The 25,269-nt window shown below is 42.2% G+C and overlaps 1 protein-coding gene across 1 annotated transcript in view; it reads left to right on the plus strand.

Moving 5' to 3' along the window:
• The window catches only part of rasa4 (RAS p21 protein activator 4), a 103,829-nt gene that overhangs the window by 48,128 nt on the left and 30,432 nt on the right, over positions 1-25,269 (plus strand). The window contains exons 6-13 of the mRNA XM_041893711.2: positions 8,938-9,019; positions 9,167-9,301; positions 10,004-10,095; positions 15,580-15,697; positions 16,134-16,287; positions 18,518-18,582; positions 22,766-22,878; positions 23,324-23,516. Coding sequence (XP_041749645.2) covers positions 8,938-9,019; positions 9,167-9,301; positions 10,004-10,095; positions 15,580-15,697; positions 16,134-16,287; positions 18,518-18,582; positions 22,766-22,878; positions 23,324-23,516 — 952 coding nt within the window. The remainder of the gene's footprint in view (positions 1-8,937; positions 9,020-9,166; positions 9,302-10,003; positions 10,096-15,579; positions 15,698-16,133; positions 16,288-18,517; positions 18,583-22,765; positions 22,879-23,323; positions 23,517-25,269) is intronic.

The raw sequence follows: 25,269 nt of genomic DNA on the forward strand, positions 1-25,269 counted from the left end.
GTGCATGGGGGCATTGTCATGCTGAAACAGGAAAGGGCATTCCCCAAACTGTTGCCACAAAGTTGGAAGCACAGAATAATCTAGAATGTCATTGTATGCTGTAGCATACTATGAGAACGCGTTTTCACTGCTCCAGAGTCCAATGGCGGCGAGCTTTACACCACTCCAGCCGACGCTTGGCATTGCGCATTGTGATCTTAGGCTTGTGTGCGGCTGCTCAGCCATGGAAATCCATTTCATGAAGCTCCCGACGAACAGTTATTGTGCTGACGTTGCTTCCAGAGGCAGTTTGGAACTCGGTAGAGTGGTGCAACTGAGGACAGACTATTTTTACTACTTTATTTTTCGCCGGTCCCGTTCTGTGAGCTTGTGTGGCCTATCACTTCACGGCTGAGCCGTTGTTGCTCCTACACGTTTCCACTTCACAATAACAGCACTTACAGTTGACCGGAGCAGCTCTAGCAGGGCAGAAATTTGATGAACTGACTTGTTGTGAAGGTGGCATCCTATGACTGTGCCACATTGAAAGTCACTGAGCTCTTAAGTGGTGTCCACATACTTTTGTATATATATATATATATATACAGTGGGGAGAACAAGTATTTGATACCTTTTTTTTCACCTTTACTTAACCAGGTAAGCCAGTTGAGAACAAGTTCTCATTTACAACTGCGACCTGGCCAAGATAAAGCAAAGCAGTGCGATAAAAACAACAACACAGAGTTACATATGGGGTAAAAAAATACAACAGAAAATATATATACAGTGTGTGCAAATGTAGCAAGTTATGGAGGTAAGGCAATAAATAGGCTATAGTGCAAAATAATTACAATTAGTATTAACACTGGAATGCTAGATGTGCAAGAGATTATGTGCAAATAGAGATACTGGGGTGCAAAAGAGCAAAATAAATAACAATATAGGGATGAGGTAGTTGGGTGGGCTAATATCAGATGCGCTGTGTACAGGTGCAGTGATCGGTAAGGTGCTCTGACAACTGATGCTTAAAGTTAGTGAGGGAGATCAGTCTCCAGCTTCAGAGATGTTTGCAATTCGTTCCAGTCATTGGCAGCAGAGAACTGGAAGGAATGGCGGCCAAAGGAGGTGTTGGCTTTGGGAATGACCAGTGAGATATACCTGCTGGAGCGCAGACTACGGATGGGTGCTGCTATGGTGACCAATGAGCTAAGATAAGGCGGGGATTTGCCTAGCAGTGATTTATAGATGGCCTGGAGCCAGTGGGTTTGACGACGAACATGTAGTGAGGACCAGCCAACAAGAGCGTACAGGTCACAGTGGTGGGTAGTGTATGGGGCTTTGGAGACAAAACGGATGGCACTGTGATAGACTACATCCAATTTGCTGAGTAGAGTGTTGGAGGCTATTTTGTAAATGACATCGCCGAAGTCAAGGATGGGTAGGATAGTCAGTTTTACGAGGGCATGTTTGGCAGCATGAGTGAAGGAGGCTTTGTTGCGAAATAGGAAGCCGATTCTAGATTTAACTTTGGATTGGAGATTCTTAATGTGAGTCTGGAAGGAGAGTTTACAGTCTAACCAGACACCTAGGTATTTGTAGTTGTCCACATACTCTAGGTCAGACACGTCGAGAGTGGTGATTCTAGTCAGGTGGGCGGGTGCCAGCAGCGTTCGATTGAAGAGCATGCATTTAGTTTTACTAGTGTTTAAGAGCAGTTGGAGGCTACTGAAGGAGTGTTGTATGGCATTGAAGCTCGTTTGGAGGTTTGTTAACACAGTGTCCAATGAAGGGCCAGATGTATACAAAATGGTGTCGTCTGCGTAGAGGTGGATCTGAGAGTCACCAGCAGCAAGAGCGACATCATTGATATACACAGAGAAAAGAGTCGGCCCAAGAATTGAACCCTGTGGCACCCCCATAGAGACTGCCATAGGTCCAGACAACAGGCCCTCCGATTTGACACATTGAACTCTATCTGAGAAGTAGTTGGTGAACCAGGCGAGGCAGTCATTTGAGAAACCAAGGCTATTTAGTCTGCCAATAAGAATGCGGTGGTTGACAGAGTCGAAAGCCTTGGCCAGGTCAATGAAGACGGCTGCACAGTACTGTCTATTATCGATCGCGATACACTGCCGATTTTGCAGGTTTTCCTACTTACAAAGCATGTAGAGGTCTGTCATTTTTATCATAGGTACACTTGAACTGTGAGAGACTGAATCTAAAATAAAAATCCAGAAAATCACATTGTATGATTTTTAAGTAATTTGCATTTTATTGCATGACATAAGTATTTGATCACCTACCAACCAGTAAGAATTCCGGCTCTCACAGACCTGTTAGTTTTTCTTTAAGAAGCCCTCCTGTTCTCCACTCATTACCTGTATTAACTGCACCTGTTTGAACTCGTTACCTGTATAAAAGACACCTGTCCACACACTCAATCAAACAGACTCCAACCTCTCCACAATGGCCAAGACCAGAGAGCTGTGTAAGGACATCAGGGATACAATTGTAGACCTGCACAAGGCTGGGATGGGCTACAGGACAATAGGCAAGCAGCTTGGTGAGAAGGCAACAACTGTTGGCGCAATTATTAGAAAATGGAAGAAGTTCAAGATGACGGTCAATCACCCTCGGTCTGGGGCTCCATGCAAGATCTCACCTCGTGGGGCATCAATGATCATGAGGAAGGTGAGGGATCAGCCCAGAACTACACGGCAGGACCTGGTCAATGACCTGAAGAGAGCTGGGACCACAGTCTCAAAGAAAACCATTAGTAACACACTACGCCGTCATGGATTAAAATCCTGCAGCGCACGCAAGGTCCCCCTGCTCAAGCCAGCGCATGTCCAGGCCCGTCTGAAGTTTGCCAATGACCATCTGGATGATCCAGAGGAGGAATGGGAGAAGGTCATGTGGTCTGATGAGACAAAAATAGAGCTTTTTGGTCTAAACTCCACTCGCCGTGTTTGGAGGAAGAAGAAGGATGAGTACAACCCCAAGAACACCATCCCAACCGTGAAGCATGGAGGTGGAAACATCATTCTTTGGGGATGCTTTTCTGCAAAGGGGACAGGACGACTGCACCGTATTCAGGGGAGGATGGATGGGGCCATGTATCGTGAGATCTTGGCCAACAACCTCCTTCCCTCAGTAAGAGCATTGAAGATGGGTCGTGGCTGGGTCTTCCAGCATGACAATGACCCGAAACACACAGCCAGGGCAACTAAGGAGTGGCTCCGTAAGAAGCATCTCAAGGTCCTGGAGTGGCCTAGCCAGTCTCCAGACCTGAACCCAATAGAAAATCTTTGGAGGGAGCTGAAAGTCCGTATTGCCCAGCGACAGCCCCGACACCTGAAGGATCTGGAGAAGGTCTGTATGGAGGAGTGGGGCAAAATCCCTGCTGCAGTGTGTTCAAACCTGGTGAAGACCTACAGGAAACGTTTGATCTCTGTAATTGCAAACAAAGGTTTCTGTACCAAATATTAAGTTATGCTTTTCTGATGTATCAAATACTTATGTCATGCAATAAAATGCAAATTAATTACTTAAAAATCATACAATGTGATTTTCTGGATTTTTGTTTTAGATTCCGTCTCTCACAGTTGAAGTGTACCTATGATAAAATTACAGACCTCTACATGCTTTGTAAGTAGGAAAACCTGCAAAATCGGCAGTGTATCAAATACTTGTTCTCCCCACTGTGTGTGTATATATATATATATATATATATATATATATATATATATATATATATATATATATATATATATATATATATATATATATATATATATATATATATATATATATATAGTATAATTCTTGCATCAACTTGTACTCCTGAGTGGCGCAGTGGTCTAAGGCACTGCATCGCAGTGCTAACTGTGCCTCTAGAGATCCTGGTTCGAATCCAGGCTCTGTCGCCGCCGGCCGCGACCGGGAGACTCATGGGCGGCGCACAATTGGCCCAGCGTCGTCCAGGGTAGGGGAGGGAATGGCCGGCAGGGATATAGCTCAGTGGATAGAGCATGGCGTTTGCAACGCCAGGGTTGTGGGTTCGATTCCCACGGGGGGCCAGTATAAAAAAAAAATAAAAAAAAAATATGTATTCACTAACTGTAAGTCGCTCTGGATAAGAGCGTCTGCTAAATGACAAAAATGTAAAATGTAACTTTTCTTGCATTAAAGGTCCAGTACAGCCGTTTTTATCTCAATATTAAATCATTTCTGGGTAACAATTAAGTACCTTACTAACCACGTTTCCATCCACAGTTTTTATGCGAATAAAGTAATACCGTATAAAATAAAATCACGACAGCTGTGATGGAAACAGGAAGTTTCAGTACAATTTTAGAAATGCCGACAGATCATTTGTTCGTTGGACATGGTGGGATCGTTTTGTCTGTTAAATGTATTATGCGAGAAATGGCGGTGAAAACACCTTTTTAATGCGCAAATATTGATATAACAACCATCGTATCGAAGTACATTTGGAGTCATGCGATGATATGGTGTGTGGTCATCCCACTACGACTCGGAAAACTATGCAGTTTATTAGGCTACAGATTAAGTAAGTTATGAACTTCACAGGGTGGTGAAAGTGCACGGTGATCTTGATGCTCCTTTCCAATAAATATTGAGGGTCTTATTCTGGTGACATGATGATCGACTGCCGTTTGACTGTCGTTTGACAAGTAAAAATATTCTCGCTCTTATCCATAATAATCTCATCATGTAGACTAGCCTACCTGGCCACATAGCCTACCCGCACTGTAGCTACGAGCTGTTGGCTAGAGCACACGTACCAAGACCAGAGTAGGGGCACATTTGCTATTTAACACAAGTTATTTTGCCAAAACTATCGGTAGAGTTAAATGCAATGGAAACACATTGAACTTTATATTTTATTAAAAAATTAAGCGAAAACACACTGATTTATATCTGCAACAAGTGAATTTGGGGGCAACGCACCACTGGGGGAAAAATGTCCGTATTTTCTTTATGTGGATTTTAGAATATTCGTCTGAAAATCTGTCGCCAATTGGATGGAAACCTATATACTCTGATTGTTTTCAATTAAAATGGTCAAAAAGAAGCAAAAATAGCTTTTTAGCAAAGAGCAATTTCTCAAGCAAGAATTTAGCTAGGACTGTCTGGGAGTGGTCTGAGTGGGGAGGGGAAAACGGAAAACTAGCTGTTATTGGCAGAGAGGTTTAGAACTCTCTTTCTTATTGGTCTATAAACTAATTTGCCACCTGGCGACGTCACCAAGCAGACCAAAACTCCATCCCACCAAAACAGGCTGAGATTTCAGGCGGTCTTTTTCATCATTTTTACAATTTCACAGTATTATTCCAACATCATAGTGTGGAAATATACAGTGCCTATAGAACGTCTACACCCATCTTGGATTTCTTCACATTTTATTGTGATACAAGTGGGATTCAAATGGATTTAATTGTTTAAAAAAATTGTCTACACAAAATACAATTTTTACACTGAGTGCCTTCAGAAAGTATTCATACCCCTTGACTTATTCCACATTTTGTTGTTATAGCCTGAATTAAATGTTATTTTTTCTCACCCATCGACACACCATACCACATAATGACATAGTGAAGACATGCTTTTAAAAATGTTTGCTAATTTATTGAAAATGAAATACAGAAATATCTCATTTACATAAGTATTCACACCCCTGAGTCAATACTTGTAGAATCACATTTGGCAGTGATTACAGCTACAGTGAGGGAAAAAAGTATTTGATCCCCTGCTGATTTTGTGTGTTTGCCCACTGACAAAGACATGATCAGTCTATAATTTTAATGGTAGGTTTATTTGAACAGTGAGAGACAGAATAACAACAACAAAATCCAGAAAAATGCATGTCAAAAATGTTATAAATTGATTTGCATTTTAATGAGGGAAATAAGTATTTGACCCCTCTGCAAAACATGACTTAGTACTTGGTGGCAAAACCCTTGTTGGCAATCAGAGGTCAGACGTTTCTTGTAGTTGGCCACCAGGTTTGCACACATCTCAGGAGGGATTTTGTCCCACTCCTCTTTGCAGATCTTCTCCAAGTCATTAAGGTTTCGAGGCTTCAGCTCTCTGCACAGATTTTCTATGGGATTAAGGTCTGGAGACTGGCTAGGCCACTCCAGGACCTTAATGTGCTTCTTCTTGAGCCACTCCTTTGTTGCCTTGGCCATGTTTTGAGTCATTGTCATACTGGAATACCCATCCACGACCCATTTTCAATGCCCTGGCTGAGGGAAGGAGGTTCTCACCCAAGATTTGACGGTACATGGCCCCGTCCATCGTCCATGTTTGACGTGGGGATGGTGTTCTTGGGGTCGCATTCCTCCTCCTCCAAACACGGCGAGTTGAGTTGATGCCAAAGAGCTCGATTTTGGTCTCATCTGACCACAACACTTTTACCCAGTTCTCCTCTGAATCATTCAGATGTTCATTGGCAAACTTCAGACGGGCCTGTATATGTGCTTTCTTGATCAGGGGGGACCTTGCGGGCGCTGCAGGATTTCAGTCCTTCACGGCGTAGTGTGTTACCAATTGTTTTCTTGGTGACTATGGTCCCAGCTACCTTGAGATCATTGACAAGATCCTCCCGTGTAGTTTTGGGCTGATTCCTCACCGTTCTCATGATCATTGCAACTCCACGAGGTGAGATCTTGCATGGAGCCCCAGGCCGAGGGAGATTGACAGTTATTTTGTGTTTCTTCCATTTGCGAATAATCGCACCAACTGTTGTCACCTTCTCACCAAGCTGCTTGGCGATGGTCTTGTAACCCATTCCAGCCTTGTGTAGGTCTATAATCTTGTCCTTGACATCCTTGGAGAGCTCTTTGGTCTTGGCCATGGTGGAGAGTTTGGAATCTGATTGATTGATTGCTTCTGTGGACAGGTGTCTTTTATACAGGTATCAAGCTGAGATTGGGAGCACTCCCTTGAAGAGTGTGCTACTAGTCTCAGCTCGTTACCTGTATAAAAGACACCTGGGAGCCAGAAATCTTTCTGATTGACAGGGGGTCAAATACGTATTTCCCTCATTAAAATGCAAATCAATTTATAACATTTTTGACATGCATTTTTCTGGATTTTTGTTGTTGTTATTCTGTCTCTCACTGTTCAAATAAACCTACCATTAAAATTATAGACTGATCATTTCTTTGTCAGTGGGCAAACGTACAAAATCAGCAGGGGATCAAATACTTTTTTCCCTCACTGTATGAGTCTTTATGTGTATGTCTAAGAGCTTTCCATCCTGGACATTTGCCCATTTCTTTATTCTTTTCAAAGTTATTCAAGCTCTGTCAAATTGGTTGTTGATCATTGCTAGACAACCATTTTCAGGTATTGCCATAGATTTTCAATTACATTTAAGTCAATACTCGAAGTTGGCCACTCAGAAACATTCACGGTCTTCTTCGTAAGCAACTCCGGTGTAGATTTGGCTTTGTCTCTGTGTAAAGCAGACTAAAGCAGGTTTTCCTCTAGGATTTTGCCTGTGGATAGCTCCATCCTGTTTCTTTTCAGCCTGCCGATGTCAAGCGTACCCATACCATGATGCAGCCACCACCATGCTTGAAAATAAGGAGGCAGTTACTCAGTGATGTGTTGGATTTTCATTCAAAATCATGTCAACCCCTATTATTTCACACACAGTGTGAGTCCATATATCTTATTATGTGATTTGTTAAACCCAATTTTACTTTAGAATGAATTTAGACTTTCCTAAACAAAGGTTGTGAATGTTCATGCAATGACTATATTTTAGTTATAATTGGTAAACATTTGTAGAATTTTCTTTTCACTTTGACATTATGGAGTATTATGTGTAGCTCAATGACAAAAAATTACAATTAAATCTATTTCAATCCCACTTTGTAACGCAACAAAATGTGAAAAAAGTTCAAGGGGGAGTAGACTTTCTATAGGCACTGTACAGTATATAAAAAGGATAAATCACGTTTTTGACTGCACTGGGCCTTTTTAAATATGATTTTCGTTTGAGTTAGCGCTATAAACATAGCTTTGATAAATCAGCAATAGTCTGGTTTAGGCTACTACAAACACAGTTCCATCTATGTATTGTTCACAGGTTTGAGCGTTAGGTGCACTGGGCACACAGCCTCAACTCCGTCAACTCATTCTTCATAAATACCTAGGGCTCTGTGGGATATGGGGCGTCGTCTGTGCTGTGGGTATTTCAGCCCATCTGTCGGAGCAGCTGGATTCACACAGACAGCCATACGCCCGGCTGACTCTAGATACTACAACTAGGAGTGTTGATTACTTTCTCTGAGCTCATCCCCAATGATCTCATACTGACCTCATCTCGTATATATCACACTGTCCAATGTCCCTCCTCTATGTTATAGCCCCACTGTCCTGGGATATAAAACACAGATGCTTGATGTTTCTATGGTACTTATTTCCCCATCTACTCCCTCATGGACTGTTGGACTATGTATGACTGTCATAATGACATTGTCTGTCAGGTCCCGTGTAGCTCAGTTGGTAGAGCATGGCGCTTGCAACGCCAGGGTTGTGGGTTCGTTTCCCACGGGGGGCCAGTATGAAAAATGTATGCACTGTAAGTCGCTCTGGATAAGAGCGTCTGCTAAATGACTAAAATGTAAATCTCAAATAGTGCGTGGGAGGGCGTTTTTTGTGATTGAGACTAGACATTGTTTTTCTTATAATTACGTTAGGTGCACTTGATTTTGCTTGCCTGGTGCGCCAGATGGGTGGGTTTGCACTTTTGGGACTATTCCATTGATCCCATTGCACCGGAGAGAACTTAATCGAACGCACCTGATGTGTTTAAAAGAAAACAGATACTGTTTTGAGTGACCCAGATCTGATGGAGAGTGGAGACACAATGTCTGCAATGTCAACTAACTTTCCTTTTTGTGTGGGTTTGTGCTTCAGAGACCTTGCAAAAAAGGATCGCAACGGAGCGTCGGACCCGTTTGTCAGAGTACGATACAACGGCAAAACCCACGAAAGTGCGGTAAGCCAAGGACCTGCCCACACCCATGGTCCTTACATGAAGATATTTAATCATTTAATACATTCATTGGAAAAACCTTTTGAAACAGCCCTTTTGATTTGTGAATTGAATATAGGAACCTGGGAATGGATGTCTCTGTGGTTTCAGGTGGTCAAGAAGTCCTGTTACCCACGCTGGAATGAGAGCTTTGAGTTTGAGCTGGACGATGCCCCCCTGGACACCCCTCTGAGTGTCGAGGTGTGGGACTGGGACTTGGTCAGCAAGAATGACTTCCTGGGCAAGGTGAGGAGTCCTGTTGGGGTAACTTTCCCAAAATTCTGGTAACTTTCCAAATATTCCCAGGTTTCCCAGAAATCCTGGTTGGAAGATTCCCTGAATCAGAAAGGAATAAGCAGGAAAACCTTAGGAAGGTTACTGGAATTTTGTAGTCCTAGTCCCAAGTCTGAATAACAGTGGTGTGAGAGGCACTCGCGTTGTAATATAGGTGGTTTGGTCGTGTAACCTTAACGCAAGTCGGCAGGTCTTAGTCATCTCCCTAAGCTAATACCTAGGCTTTAACTCAGTAGGCATATTTTGTAAGGTATGATATTATGTTGTGCAGGAGACCTGGGGTTTGAAGCCCGGTCAGTCACACAATATTAACGTGGGCACCCCTATAAGTGTTATAAATATGAATGTTGAATGGATAATTGGAACCCTGGTTATGTCCATATTTAAAAAAGAGTCTCAGAGTAGCAGTGCTGAGTTTAACCTGTTGGATAATAATTAATACGATTATTATGGATGGGGGGGACCTGATCCTAGATCAGCACTCTTACTCTGAGACGCTTGATAAATACAGGCCCTGTTCTGTAGACGTCAGATTCAGACACACTGGATCACAACATGATAAACACTACTCTCCATTACAATACAATTAGTTTACGACGTATTGTAATTCCCAAATCAAATGTGTTGATGTTTATTCTCCTCTGTTCTGTTCAGGTTCTGTTCAACATCCACAGGCTGCAGTCAGCCCACCAGGAGGAGGGCTGGTTTCGCCTGGTCCCTGATAAGCCCAAACATAGTCAGCATGAGTGAGTATCAATGGGTTGCCACCATTATTATAAATGCAAACAAGTTTTTTGCACCAAGGAAACAACCGTTAGCTGACAATATAGAAATGGCTTGAAGTGACATACAAGCTCCTCAATATCCAAGTTAGTTTTTTTGTGTTTTTCTATACCCACATGGCAGTCATAGACATTGAAATCCATTATTATTGGTATTGGCCAATGTCAATAAATAAGTAATGAAACACAATAGGTAAAGAAGAATGACGTGTGTAGTATCCTCAGAGTATTGGTGTATCCTCAAAGAGTAGTGTTGTAAATTAGGTGGCGGAAGCAGGCTCAGGTAATTTGTTTTGTATCTCACAGTCCAAAGGGGTACACTAAGATGGAAGCTAGATCTACTCAGGGTTTTCTGAAGCTAGCCAGCTTCAGTTAGCTTTTTATGTATATGAGAGTGTAGTGTGTGTGTCTGTCTGTGTCTGTGTGCGTGTGTATTAGTGCGCGTGCATATGTACGCATGTGTGTACGTGCATGTATGTGCGAGCGTGTGGGTGGGTGCATCTGTTCTGGTCCATGTGCCGACAGGAAGTGCTAATCCTTTTCCCGGGCTAAATCCCTGGTTTATTTCTCCTCCATAAAGGATAATTTGGCCATGTGGACTCTGGGCAGGGATTAGAGATGGATGGAGAGGGAGGGAAACGGTGAGGAGAGGAGGAGTGGGGCTTATGTAAAAGGAAGAGGGCTCTAGCAGGATATGCATCCTTTTTGGACAGGAGGGGACAAAAGCAGTATGCCCCCACGGGAACCCAGATTAGTGCCAGAAACAAGGGCAATGTAGGGCGATTGGGCCAGCTACATGGCTCGCTGGCACTGGCGGGCATTGGATGTTGTTCTCTCAGCTGGTGGCTGGTATTGAGGGACAAGAAGAACCTCCATTAACCTCTGAATGTGATCATGGTTGGGGAGGATTTGAGAGGGCATGCTCTTCCTGGTTGGTGCAGTACATAGCCATAGAAAGAGAATCCTAATGGGTGAATGCCATAATGGGTGAACTGGCGGTCATTGTGAGTGTACCCATAGGACTAAAGTTCTATTTCTATGGACATCACACTGCTTTAGGTGATGTTGTGCAGCCATTCATAAAGCCGTCGTCGTGAATGCAATAAAGAATGACGTGATGTATAACTAACGTCATGTCATCATGCTTCTCCATAAGCGTCTTTAATCATCATTACCAGCTTACAAGCATACAGCTTATGATCTGGCCCTAATGTGTTTGTAAGCAAATGCTAATTGTTATGCATGTAAGTACTTCATAAATGGTTGTATTATAGACCAGTGCATGACTGGTGGGGGTGCTGATCGTGATCATGACTGGTGGGGGTGCTGATCGTGATCATGACTGGTGGGGGTGCTGATCGTGATCATGACTGGTGGTGGTGCTGATCGTGATCATGACTGGTGGTGGTGCTGATCGTGATCATGACTGGTGGTGGTGCTGATCGTGATCATGACTGGTGGTGGTGCTGATCGTGATCATGACTGGTGGTGGTGCTGATCGTGGGTGCTGCTTTTCATTCTCACCGTTTACTTGATGTTTCCCATTAATAAAGGGAAATCCAAAATATTGGGCTCTCTACCCTAACCAGTTAGGGGCTTTCACTGGAGGAAGATTGGTTGAGACTGTAGAAACCTGCGGACATAACTACCAAATAAGGACCTGAGGTGACCAGATGCACTACAGTGAGGGAAAAAAGTATTTGATCCCCTGCTGATTTTGTACGTTTGCCCACTGACAAAGACATGATCAATCTATAATTTTAATGGTATGTTTATTTGAACAGTGAAAGACAGAATAACAACAACAAAATCCAGAAAAACACATGTGAAAAATGTTATAAATTGATTTGCATTTTAATGAGGGAAATAAGTATTTGACCCCTCTGCAAAACATGATTTAGTACTTGGTGGCAATCACAGAGGTCAGACGTTTCTTGTAGTTGGCCACCAGGTTTGCACACATCTCAGGAGGGATTTTGTCCCACTCCTCTTTGCAGATCTTCTCCAAGTCATTAAGGTTTCGAGCCTGACGTTTGGCAACTCGAACCTTCAGCTCCCTCCACAGATTTTCTATGGGATTAAGGTCTGGAGACTGGCTAGGCCACTCCAGGACCTTAATGTGCTTATTTTTGAGCCACTCCTTTGTTGCCTTGGCCATGTGTTTTGGATCATTTTCATGCTGGAATACCCATCCACGACCCATTTTCAATGCCCTGGCTGAGGGAAGGAGGTTCTCACCCAAGATTTGACGTCCATCGTCCCTTTGATGCGGTGAAGTTGTCCTGTCCCCTTAGCAGAAAAACACCCCCAAAGCATAATGTTTCCACCTCCATGTTTGACGGTGGGGATGGTGTTCTTGGGGTCATAGGCAGTATTCCTCCTCCTCCAAACACGGTGAGTTGAGTTGATGCCAAAGAGCTCCATTTTGGTCTCATCTCACCACAACACTTTCACCCAGTTCTCCTCTGAATCATTCAGATGTTCATTGGCAAACTTCAGACGGGCATGTATATGCGCTTTGTTGAGCAGGGGGACCTTGCGGGCGCTGCAGGATTTCAGTCCTTCACGGCGTAGTGTGTTACCAATTGTTTTCTTGGTGACTATGGTCCCAGCTGCCTTGAGATCATTGACAAGATCCTCCCGTGTAGTTCTGGGCTGATTCCTCACCGTTCTCATGATCATTGCAACTCCACGAGGTGAGATCTTGCATGGAGCCCCAGGCCGAGGGAGATTGACAGTTCTTTTGTGTTTCTTCCATTTGCGAATAATCGCACCAACTGTTGTCACCTTCTCACCAAGCTGCTTGGCGATGGTCTTGTAGCCCATTCCAGCCTTGTGTAGGTCTACAATCTTGTCCCTGACATCCTTGGAGAGCTCTTTGGTCTTGGACATGGTGGAGAGTTTGGAATCTGATTGATTGATTGATTGCTTCTGTGGACAGGTGTCTTTTATACAGGTAACAAGCTGAGATTGGGAGCACTCCCTTTAAGAGTGTGCTCCTAATCTCAGCTCGTTACCTGTATAAAAGACACCTGGGAGCCAGAAATCTTTCTGATTGAGAGGGGGTCAAATACTTATTTCCCTCAATCAAATCAAAATCAATTTATAAAAATTTTTACATGCGTTTTTCTGGATTTTGTTGTTGTTATTCTGTCTCTCACTGTTCAAATAAACCTACCAGTAAAATTATAGACTGATCATTTCTTTGTCAGTGGGCAAACGTACAAAATCAGCAGGGGATCAAATACTTTTTTCCCTCACTGTATTAGTCACAGGGACCATAGGTCAGTGTATAATATATTTAGTGCTGCATACGTCAGGAAGTGGTTGTAATTGTAAGATTATAAAGCCAAACCTCTTACTGTACAGTATGAACATAGTGGATGCATGCCAAATGGCACCCAATTCCCTTTATAGTACAGTACTTTTGTGGGAATAGGTTGGCATTTATGATGCAGACAGTGATTTAACCACCATCTCTTCTCCTCCAATTAATCAGTATGACCCCACCAACTTAATGTTTCCCGAATGGCCTCATTCTAATGTCTGCTGTCCTTTTTAAAATTGTTATACTAATATTCTATTTTGGATTCTATTTATCAAATTGGTTCTCGAAAGTAGTACAGTTGAATCTGTAGCGATGATGTAATGGCAAGTAGTTCAAAAGGAAAATAAATTATTTAAAAACATTCTGGGGATATTGAATTAGGTTTTGATATGAGAAAATCCTACATTTCCCTCTCAGGCGATGCGTAACATTGTTTTGGCCGGTCACGATTATTGATGGACATCTGTCTGTCACTGCTCTGTCTCACTTTCTATTTTCATAACCGGGAAAGAAGGGAGGGCTGTTTAAAATGTCACGCCAATCCCAAACAAAGGATTATTTAGCGGTGTCTGTGCTGCTCTCCAAGTAATAACTCTAACAAGATTTACCTCCATATTCATGATGTCACCCTTAGTTATGAAATCATAACAATTTAAATCAAATGCCATGACGAGTACTGGTACTGTTAAAATGTCAAACCGTGGTTACACTATATAATAATGTTCATGAATAAGCCATTACATTCTTATAATGGGCTCCCGAGTGGCGCAGCGGTCTAAGGCACTGCATCTCAGTGCTTAAGGCGTCACTACAGACCCCCTGGTTCGATTCCAGGCTGTATCACAACCGGCCGTGATTGGGAGTCCCATAGGGCGACGCACAGCGTCGTCCGGGTTTGGCCAGTGTAGGCCGTCATTGTAAATAAGAATTTGTTCTTAACTGACTTGCCTAGTTAAATAAAGGTAAAATAAAAAATAAAAATACATGATACATGTTTAAAATGCTTTTTTTACAGATAATACAATATTCATAAACTATTAATAAATAGTTTATTAATGCTTAGTCATGAAAGTTATTATCTATTTTTTATTTTGGGCAGTGTCGGCATGGCAACCTATTGGAAGTCGGTTTTCATCAGACGACTTTGATCAACTCTGTGGTAAAATTCTCAGATTAAGCCCACGTAATCCTTGTCTTCTCAAATGATCCTCTTTCTTCCCACTCTTTTCAGCCAGTCAAGCTGTTGTTGTTGTTTATATTGTCTCTTTAAAAAAAAATATCCTGCCTCTGCCCTTCCTCTTGATTAGATTTCTGACAGGCGGTTGCCATCTGGGGCCTGCAATCTTGTTGACTAGTCGTGTGTGTGGCTTGTGCCAGGAAATGACGAGTGTCAAGTCCGGATCACTCATCCAATCCTTTAAGTGCCAGCTCCTCAGTAGAGGGTTGTGAATCCTCCAACCAGGATTTCTGGAAAACTTGGGAATTTTGGGAATGTTACTGGAATTTTGAAACCCTAATGCAGTGCTGTGTGGGCCTGTGGATGACTTTAAATGGTTGAGCTGCAAAAAAATATTTGTGGCCTTTAGGATCTTGACTTCTTACCACTTTGTACTACTCCCTCAGCTTCACCAAGCACCCTAGCTCCAATAAAATGAACTTGGTTCTACTCACAATGCTAGTAAGACTGTCATTTTTGTTCCAAATGGCTTGATGAGTAACTTTCCCTAATATAACTGCATTCCACAGTCTGGGCCATTCTTACCACTTTATTGGAAAAGTGTTACTCAGATCTTTTTTTCCACACCTCTTTTGGACACACACAAAGGTTGACTGTGTATTGTCGTGCTGTATGGGTACATTACATGGTGTCCGACTGTCTGTAACGTACCAATATAGTAGGGTGTGTTCAAAACATTGTCTGACTGTCTGTTTTTAACACACCAAAGATACTTTAAATTTTTTATTTGTTTTATGCATTGGTACTGGCTGGGTATACTGGTTCCCTTAATGTGTTTTTGTCATAGGCAAGATTCTCTTTTCTGCAAAGGTTTGCCCCAAAAATGTTTTACTTTGTTTTTATATGACTTCCTGTTATGTTCTTCTTCTCTATTCTGCTCCAGGGGCACTCTGGGATCTCTGCGCCTGCAGCTGCGCCTCCGAGATGAGACGGTCCTGCCCTCCGGCCACTACCAACCACTTACAGAGCTGCTGTGCCAATCCGTGGGCCCCCATCTTAATGTGAGCACCAAGTCAATGCCACTCCTCAGTCTCTCAAGTGTCGCCTGGGTTGCGTAAATTCAGGGGTAAACAGCTCCGGTCCTCGAGGGCCACGGGCCATGTATGCTGGTTTTCAACCTTTGCGTTTTAACCAGAAACTGAATGAACAGTTTTTCAAAGCTATTTTAAGTACATGAAATAATATGCTTGGTCTTAATCCTGATTAATGAATCCTATATTGTGTTGATTTGCTGCATGGTATGTGGCACAATAAAATATGCCTCTTAGCAGATGCTTTAATCCAGAGCAATTTACAGTAAAGAGTTCATTTTTAGTAGGTGTGACCTCTGCGGGAAATGAACCCACAACCTTGGTGTTGCCAGAGCCGTGCTCTTACCACCTGAGTCACACAGGACCACAAGCGCTTGTGATGATAAATCTTGGCTTGGTTTCATAGGGCAACTGGCCAGATTTGATCATGCTCATCGATGAGACCACTACAGCAGAGAGTCGACAGGAAGTGGCCTCCAACCTGGTGAAGCTCTTCCTGGGTCAGGGACTGGCCAAGGAGTTCCTGGATGTTCTCTTCAAGCTGGAGTTGGACAAGACTAGTAAGTCAGACTTCACACACCTAAATTGGAGTTGGACAAGTTGGACAAGACTCATGTTCAGCACAGCCCAATGTTGTGGAATGTTTAGATTTAAATATATTATGTTAAATGGACATGCCTCTCTGACATTTACACTAAGGAATCATATCAGCTCTATTTGTAACATTCCGATCTGCAACATTAGTGAATGATTGTTATCCAATGTTATAGACTGGGTGGTTCGAACCCTGAATGCTGATTTGGCTGAAAGCCATGGTATATCAGACAGTATACCACAGGTATGACAAAACATTTATTTGTACTGCTCTAATTACATTGGTAACCAATTTAATAGCAATAAGGCACCTCAGGGTTTGTGGTATATTGTCTATACCAGGCAAAATCTGGCATGATCAGCTCATTGTTGATTGTTGCTGAGCTGATGAGACAGTGGATTGCGCAGTCAGATGGAACAGAGTAAATAGGCAGTTCAACGTCATAAATTTAGCTGCTGGTAACTTGTGGAATACACACCGGCTGGAATGCGGTTTTAACCAATCAGCATACAGGATTAGACCCAGCCGTTGTATAATTCCCTATAAAGCACAGTATAATTACACGGTATAATTCAATGGCTATGAAGTTCATTCTTACATGTTCTATTTTTGAGCTGCTTTTGAAAGCAAAAGTCGAATTGAAAACATTATTGGCATTGTTGAATTCGATTTTCATAAAAGGAAGGTAGGAGGATGATTTGGTTAGCTAAGCTAGCAAGTCTGTTTGTTTGGTTACCAGGGCAACTACTGTAGCTAGCTAGCTAGTAAACTTGAAATGTGTCAACATCCACTGAAGTAGCTAGTACACTTGCTAGCTACTTCAGTGGATGTTGTCATATTTCTACTGGCAAATGAATACATTTCTAGCAGAAAATGTTAATTTATAGCCATGGTATAAAAGGAATAATCAACTCAGGGCTCTATGCGTTGTGCACTATTTTCCAGAGTACGCATAGCCACCCGTTGATTATCCCTTACTTATACTGAACAAAAACAGAAACGCAGCATGTAAAGTGTTGGTCCCATGTTTCATGAGCTGAAATAAAAGATCCCAGAAATGTTCCATATGCACAAAAAGCGTATTTCTCTCAAATTTGTTTACATCCTTGTTAGTGAACATTTCTCCTTTGCCAAGCTAATCCATCTACCTGACAGGTGTGGCATATCAAGAAGCTGATTAAACAGCATGATGGGTACACAGGTGCGACTTGTGCTGGGAACAATAAAAGGCCACTCTAAAATGTGCAGTTTTGTCACACAACACAATGCCACAGATATCTCAAGTTTTGACGGAGCGTGCAATTGGCATGCTGACTGCAGGAATGTCCACCAGAGCTGTTGCCAAAGAATTGAATGTTCATTTCTCGACCATAAGCCGCCTCCAACATTGTTTTAGAGAATTTGGCAGTACATCCAACTGGCCTCACAACCGCAGACCACGTGTATCCACGCCAGCCCAGGACCTCCACATCCGGCTTCTTCACCTGCGGAATTGTCTGAGACCAGCCACCCGGACAGCTGATGAATTTCTTCACAAACTGTCAGAAACCGTCTCGGGAAGCTCATCTGCGTGCTCGTCGTCCTCACCAGGGTCTTGACCTGACTGCAGTTTGACGTCGTTCCCGACTTCACTGGGAAAATGCTCACCTTAGATAGCCACTGGCATGCTGGAGAAGTGTGCTCTTCACGGATGAATCGCAGATTCACCTGTACCGGACAGATGGCAGATAGCGTGTATGGCGTCATGTGGGCGAGCGGTTTGCTGATGTCAACGTTGTGAACAGAGTGCCCCATGGTGGCGGTGGGGTATGAGGCAAATGATCAACTCTATGCGAAGGAGATGTGTCGCTCTGAATGAGGCAAATGATGGTCACACCAGATACTGGCTGGTTTTCTGATCCATGCTCCTACATTTTTAAGGTGTCTGTGACTAACAGATGCATATATGTATTCCCAGTCATATGAAATCCATGTATTTGGGCCTAATGAATTTATTTCAATTGATTTCCTTATGTGAACTGTAACTCAGTCAAATATTTGAAATTGTTGCATGTTGCGTTTTATATTTTTGTTCAGTGTAGTTGCACTCTTTAACGTTTAGTGGTTGATCATCTGTAGTAAAGTGATAATAGCACTTTATATTTATGGACTTCCTTATTTCATTGCTGGCTGTTGTCGTTGATCTCTTTCCTCAGGTGAACCCAACACCTTGTTTCGCAGCAACTCCTTGGCTTCGAAGTCCATGGAGTCATTTTTAAAGGTAAACCCTATTTCCGGCAACAGGTGTGTGTGTGTGTGTGTGTGTGTGTGTGTGTGACACACCTACTCATTCAAGGGTTTTTCTTAATTTTTACTATTTTCTACAATAATAGTGAAGACATCAACACTATGAAATAACACATATGGAATCATGTAGTAACTAAAAAAGTGTTAAACAAATCAAAATATATTTGAGATTTGAGATTCTTCAAATAGCCACCCTTTGCCTTGATGACAGCTTTGCACATTCTTGGCATTCTCTCAACCAGCTTCACCTGGAATGATTTTCCAACAGTCTTGAAGGAGTTCCCACATATGCTGAGCACTTGTTGGCTGCTTTTCCTTCACTTGGCGGTCCGACTCATCCCAAACCATCTCAATTGGATTGAGGTCGGGGGATTGTGGAGGCCAGGTCATCTGATGCAGCACTCCATCACTCTCCTTCTTGGTAAAATAGCCCTTACACAGCCTGGAGGTCATTGGGTCATTGTCCTGTTGAAAAACAAATGATAGTTCCACTAAGCCCAAACCAGACGGGATGGCGTATCGCTGCAGAATGCTGTGGTAGCCATGCTGGGTAAGTGTGCCTTGAATTCTAAATGAATCACAGACCGTGTCACCAGCAAAGCACCCCCACACCATAACACCTCCTCCTCCATGCTTTACAGTGGGAACTACACATGCGGAGATCATCCGTTCACCCACACCGCGTCTCACAAAGACACAGCGGTTTGAACCAAAAATGTCTAATTTGGACTCCAGACCAAAGGACACATTTCCACCGGTCTAATGTCCATTGCTCGTGTTTCTTGGCCCAAGCAGGTCTCCTCTTCTTATTGGTGTCCTTTAGTAGTGGTTTCTTTGCAGCAATTCGACCATGAAGGCCTGCTTCACACAGTCCCCTCAACAGTTGATGTTGAGATGTGTCTGTTACTTGAACTCTGTGAAGCATTTATTTGGGCTGCAATTTCTGAGGCTGGTAACTCTAATGAACTTATCCTCTGCAGCAGAGGTAACTCTGGGTCTTCCTTTCCTGTGGCGGTCCTCATGAGAACCAGTTTCATCATAGCGCTTGATGGTTTTTGCGACTGCACTTGAAGAAACTTTAAAAGTTCTTTAAATGTTCTGTATTGACTGACCTTCATGTCTTAAAGTAATGATAGACTGTCTTTTCTCTTTGCTTATTTGAGCTGTTCTTGCCATAATATGGACTTGGTATTTTACCAAATAGGGCTGTCTTCTGTATACCAACCCTACCTTGTCACAACACAACTGATTGGCTCAAACGCATTAAGAAGGAAAGAAATTCCACAAATTAACTTTTAAGAAGGCACACCTGTTAATTGAAATGCATTCCAGGTGACTACTTCATGAAGCTGGTTGAGAGAATGCCAAGAGTGTGCAAAGCTGTCATCAAGGCAAAAGGTGGCTACTTGAAGAATCTCAAATATAAAATATATTTTGATTTGTTGAACACTTTTTTGGTTACTACATGATTCCATATGTGTTATTTCATAGTTTTGATGTCTTCACTTTTATTCTACAATGTAAAAAAATTTAAAAATAAAGACAAACCCTATATATATATATATATATATATATATATATATATATATATAGATATATAGATATATATATATAGATATATATATATATATAGTGTGTGTGTATATATATATATATATATATATATATATATATATATATATATATATATATATATATATATATATATATATATATATATATTAGGGCTGTCAAATGATTAAAATTTTTAATCAAATTAATCAGAATTTTCAGTGGATTAATCATGATTAATCACTATTTGCAATTACACCTGAATCCTAACCATTTTTTTTCTGAAATGCATACCAAAAGATAAATAACAGGACACAGATACATCATTTTCATATTATGTCTGTTTATTAACACAGCCAAATAATGGTGTTTTAAATCAAGCTGAAACATACTACACACCATAATATTTGTCTTTGTAATGTTCCATCACTTCCTCTTTGGCATTCCTCTTAACCAGGATGTACAATTTACAGTATTCAATTGAACAGAAAGCAATAAATGTAGTCAAATCATAACAGTGACCTACCACATTTTTGCACAATTTGAGTCATCTGTGGAAAAAAACATTTTCAATAAAACTTTTAAATCAAACCAAAGAACAATCTTTTACCTTTTCCTCCATTCTTTAATCCAGTTGCTCAAAAAATCCAGTTGCTAACTACTATAACATGTTGCACTGAAACTGGTCTTTTTGTTTGAACATCACCTTTCAAATCTACTGAGCTTCATCATCTTTCAGCCAGTTGCTGAGGCAAACTAACTTGTTCACATTTTCTGAAAGTAAAGCTGACCTTTTCTTGTTCACAATGTGACCTGCAACTGAGAAAAGTCGTTCACAGGGAACAGTGGTTGCAGGAGTGGCTAGATATTTGTGAGCTAGTGAGGCCAGCTTCTCATGGGCTCCTGAATGAGATGCCCACCACCTCAAGGGGCAGTCCTCCAATTTAATGGTGGGCTCTGCTCTGTACCTCTGTATGGCAGGTTGGACCTCTTCATCTTCTGATTCTGAATCTGAGCCCATTTGCAGAAGGCTGATTTTCTTCCTGGGTGGCCCATCATCATGTGTCTGTGAAGACCTTCTGGGTGATTCTTGTTGCAGCATCCCTTCAAGTGTGGTCCACACCTCTTCCCTGTCTGTCTTGGGCAGGCATTTCAAGTCTTTGAAACGAGGATCCAAAACTGTAGCAATCTGGAGCCATGCATTGTTGAGCTGTTCTTGACGGGATGCTAGGTCCTCCTTGAACTTGGTCTTGAATCTCACCACATATGCAGGGTCCTCATCACAGGCTTCCATCTTGAGACGCAAGTGGCAGAGAGAAGGTAGTACCACAGAACAGGAGACATAGGCCTCTCCACCCAGGAGCTCAGTTACATACCTACGCACACAAACACACACATGCACACAGAGACAGTGTATTATTAGAACAGTGGTTATCAACATATTATTATTATTATTATTATTATTATTATCATCATCATTATTTTTTACATAGATACATGTTATTGATATTTGACTTGGTTTAATTCATTCCAGAAAATAATCAAAGCGATGTTATTTGATAAGTTACAGACTGATTTACCTGCATGGCTCTAGAAGTGTCTCCAGCCTCTGCAGTTTATCCCACTCTGCTGCGGTCGGCAAAACGAGTTTGTGCTCCTGATTGTCCAGGGCTGCGATGACAGAATCTGACGGCCCAGCAAACGCATGTTTGGCGTTGACATGGTACTTCAAGCTTGAACAGCTCCGGTGAAATTGAAACTCCTTCTTACAAATCTTGCAAATAACCTTGTACTTGTTAACTGTACCATCATCATTCTTTTTATATTTGAATCCGTCAATAGGCCCACTTTGCTCACCTTGCTCCATCTCGCCTCTAGCTCCCAACCACTTTCCTGACCTGAATAATTTGTCACACTGCGCATGCGTGAAATGCGTTAAAAAAATTGACGTAATTAACAGCAAACAACTAATTAACGTCGTTAACGCGCTATTTTTGACAGCCCTAATATATATATATATATATATATATATATATAGTGTGTGTGTATATAGTGTGTGTATGGAAGGATATCCATTTTACTATGATTTTAATTCATTATAAGCCATGTTTTCAATGAAAACTGGAGCATTGGACAGATACTTTGTCACGGTTTCGGCCGAGACTGCTCCTCCTCCTGGTTCGGGCAGGCAAAGGCGTTCGTCGTCCCCGGAGTACTAGCTGCCATCGTTGGATGATTCCATGTGTGATTGCTTTTGTCTGTCCTTAGCACCTGTGTCTGATTTGTGATGATTACGTGTCCTATTAGTTCCCTGTGTTTGTATGGATTAGTTGTGTGTTGTTATTTCGCCTGTCATGTGTGTTTTCGTGTAGGGTTTTGTGTTCTGTGTATTTTACGCATGTTTTGCGTAATTGGGCATTATTCCGCCTCCTTTGTTTTAGAGGCCGTGCCTTGTTTTTGGGATCTGTCTTTATTAAACTTTTGGACTTAGCTTCGGTGTCCTGCGCCTGACTTCACCCCACATCCACCTCACAAGATGACATACTTAAAATGTTTTCCCACAAATACTGTAGCATGGCGGCCATTTTGCCATCTGACTACCACAGGTGGCAGGCATGCAGTATCTGCACAGGCTTCTGGGCCCCTTGATCAACAGGATCTTTGAAGAGAAAAAGTATGTGGAGCTGGACCCTAACAAAGTGGAGTTGAAGGAGGCTGGGTAAGAACAGATTTCAAGATGAGATGTAGGCAGAATCTACCTCCCACCCAGTGTTGATTAATGAAGGTGCTGGAGGCAAAAGGCAACTGGAGAAATAGGAAAAAGTCCCTACACTTCCAGTCAAATACACATTCATTAATAGTAGCTGACCTTTCAGTCATTCGATGCTCTGATGAAGGTCCACTGACCGAAAAGCTCAGGTAAAATTAAAGAAATGTGCCTTGATTGGAAGTGTGCGGAGTCTTTTTCCTATTTTTCACAAGATAATATGCATCTTAATTTTCATACTTAGCCACACATGCTACATCTAATTATTCCGTCTCTTACTGTTTCTGACTTGGTAGATGACTTGTATGTCAATCTTTGTGTGCCTGTTTGTGTGTGCCTGCCCATGTCTATGTCTGCATCTGCGTACGTGTGTGTGTGTGTTTGTGTGAGTGTGTAGGTGTACGGGCCTCCACCGGGTGCACACTGAGGCTGAGGTGATCCAGCAGAGCACCAGCCTCCTGCAGTCCTACCTTTCTGAGTTGCTCCATGCGATTAACCAGTCAGCCTCCTACTGCCCCGTTGCACTCTGCCAGGCCTTCCAACAGCTCTACCAGTGCGTCAACAAGCGCTTTCCTGAGCCTGAGTATAGGGTTAGTACAACAGCAGTGTTTCCCCTACCATTGTATAGTTCGGGGCCTACACTTCCGTTCAAAAGTTTGGGGTCACTTAGAAATGTCCTTGTTTTCGAAAGAAAACCTATTTTTTGGTCCGTTAAAATAACATCAAATTGATCAGAAATACAGTGTAGACATTGTTAATGTTGTAAATGGCTATTGTAGCTGGAAATTGCTGATTTTTAATGGAATATATACATAGGCGTACAGAGGCCCATTATCAGAAACCATCAGTCCTGTGTTCCAATGGCACGTTGTGTTTGCTAATCCAAGTTTATCATTTAAAAAGATCAATTAGATCATTAGAAAACCCTTTTGCAATTATGTTAGCACAGCTGGAAACTGTTGTGCTGATTAAAGAAGCAATAAAACTGGCCTTCTTGAGAATAGTTGAGTATCTTGAGCATCAGCAATTGTGGGTTCGATTACAGGCTCAAAATGGCCAGAAACAAATAACTTTCTTCTGAAACTCATCAGTCTATTCTTGTTCTGAGAAATGAAGGCTAATCCATGCGAGAAATTGCCAAGAAACTGAAGATCTGGTACAACGCTGTGTACTACTCCCTTCACAGAACAGCGCAAACTGGCTCTAACCAGAATAGAAAGAGTGGGAGGCCCCGGTGCACAACTGAGCAAGAGGACAAATACATTAGTGTCTAGTTTGAGAAACAGACGCCTCACAGGTCCTCAACTGGCAGCTTCATTAAATAGTACCTGCAAAACACCAGTCTCAACGTCAACAGGGAAGAGGCGACTCCGGGATGCTGACCTTCTAGGCAGAGTTGCAAAGAAAAAGCCATATCTCAGACTGCCCATCTTTTATTTTTATTGGCCAGTCTGAGATATGGCTTTTTCTTTGCCATTCTGCCTAAAAGGTCCGCCTCTTCACTGTTGACGTTGAGACTGGTGTTTTGCGGGTACTATTTAATGAAGCTGCCGAAAACAAGGACATTTCTAAGTGACCCCAAACTTTTGAACGGTAGAGCGTCGCCCTATGTCCCGCTCCAATTTCGCTCCGCTCACAACACAAGTCTGAAGCATGCTCAAGCCTGACCCAGAATCCATCTGTGTCTTGCACAGTCATCAACAGTAGACTATTTTCAGTCAAAACCCGGCTCAATAATGGAGTTCACCAAGTACTTCAAAAAGGAAAATGAGAAGTCATACAGGTGTACTATTAATATCAAACTAATTAACAATGATAATGTGGTACTAGAAAAATAATGTGGTGACATCGTTTCAGTCAATAAAGATTCATTTTGGAATCTAAAAAGACACATCTCTCAAACACGAAAGTGTGCTACGTGAACACGCTGGGAAGAAAGCAAAAGGTTAGCAAGTTGAATACGGTAACTTGTAACAAAAGTGTAAAGTAAATATAGCCTAATATTCAAACAAATTTGTTTTGTCATTCAAAGTAGGCCTAATATATGGTTCGTTTAATTTAATTTGTGTCGTCCATGAATTTGTATTTTATAGAGCGAGAGGAGCAGCAGCAGCAACAAGAGAAAAGGGTTGAGGAATTCAAAAGTTTCTTCACTGCACGCAAAGGCCCAACCATAACAAGGGAGAGAAAAAGAGAGCTGGATGTAGCATTTTAAAAAATTATATACATGGACTATGAACCGCTGAGTAAAGGAGAACGTGAAGAGATGCAACACTTCGCCAGCGCAGCTCAACCGGGCTACACCGTAAGGGACACGCTCATGCCACATGCCCTGGAAGAGAT

This window comes from Coregonus clupeaformis, chromosome 13 (genome assembly GCF_020615455.1).
Source record: "Coregonus clupeaformis isolate EN_2021a chromosome 13, ASM2061545v1, whole genome shotgun sequence".
Lineage (NCBI taxonomy): Eukaryota > Metazoa > Chordata > Actinopteri > Salmoniformes > Salmonidae > Coregonus > Coregonus clupeaformis.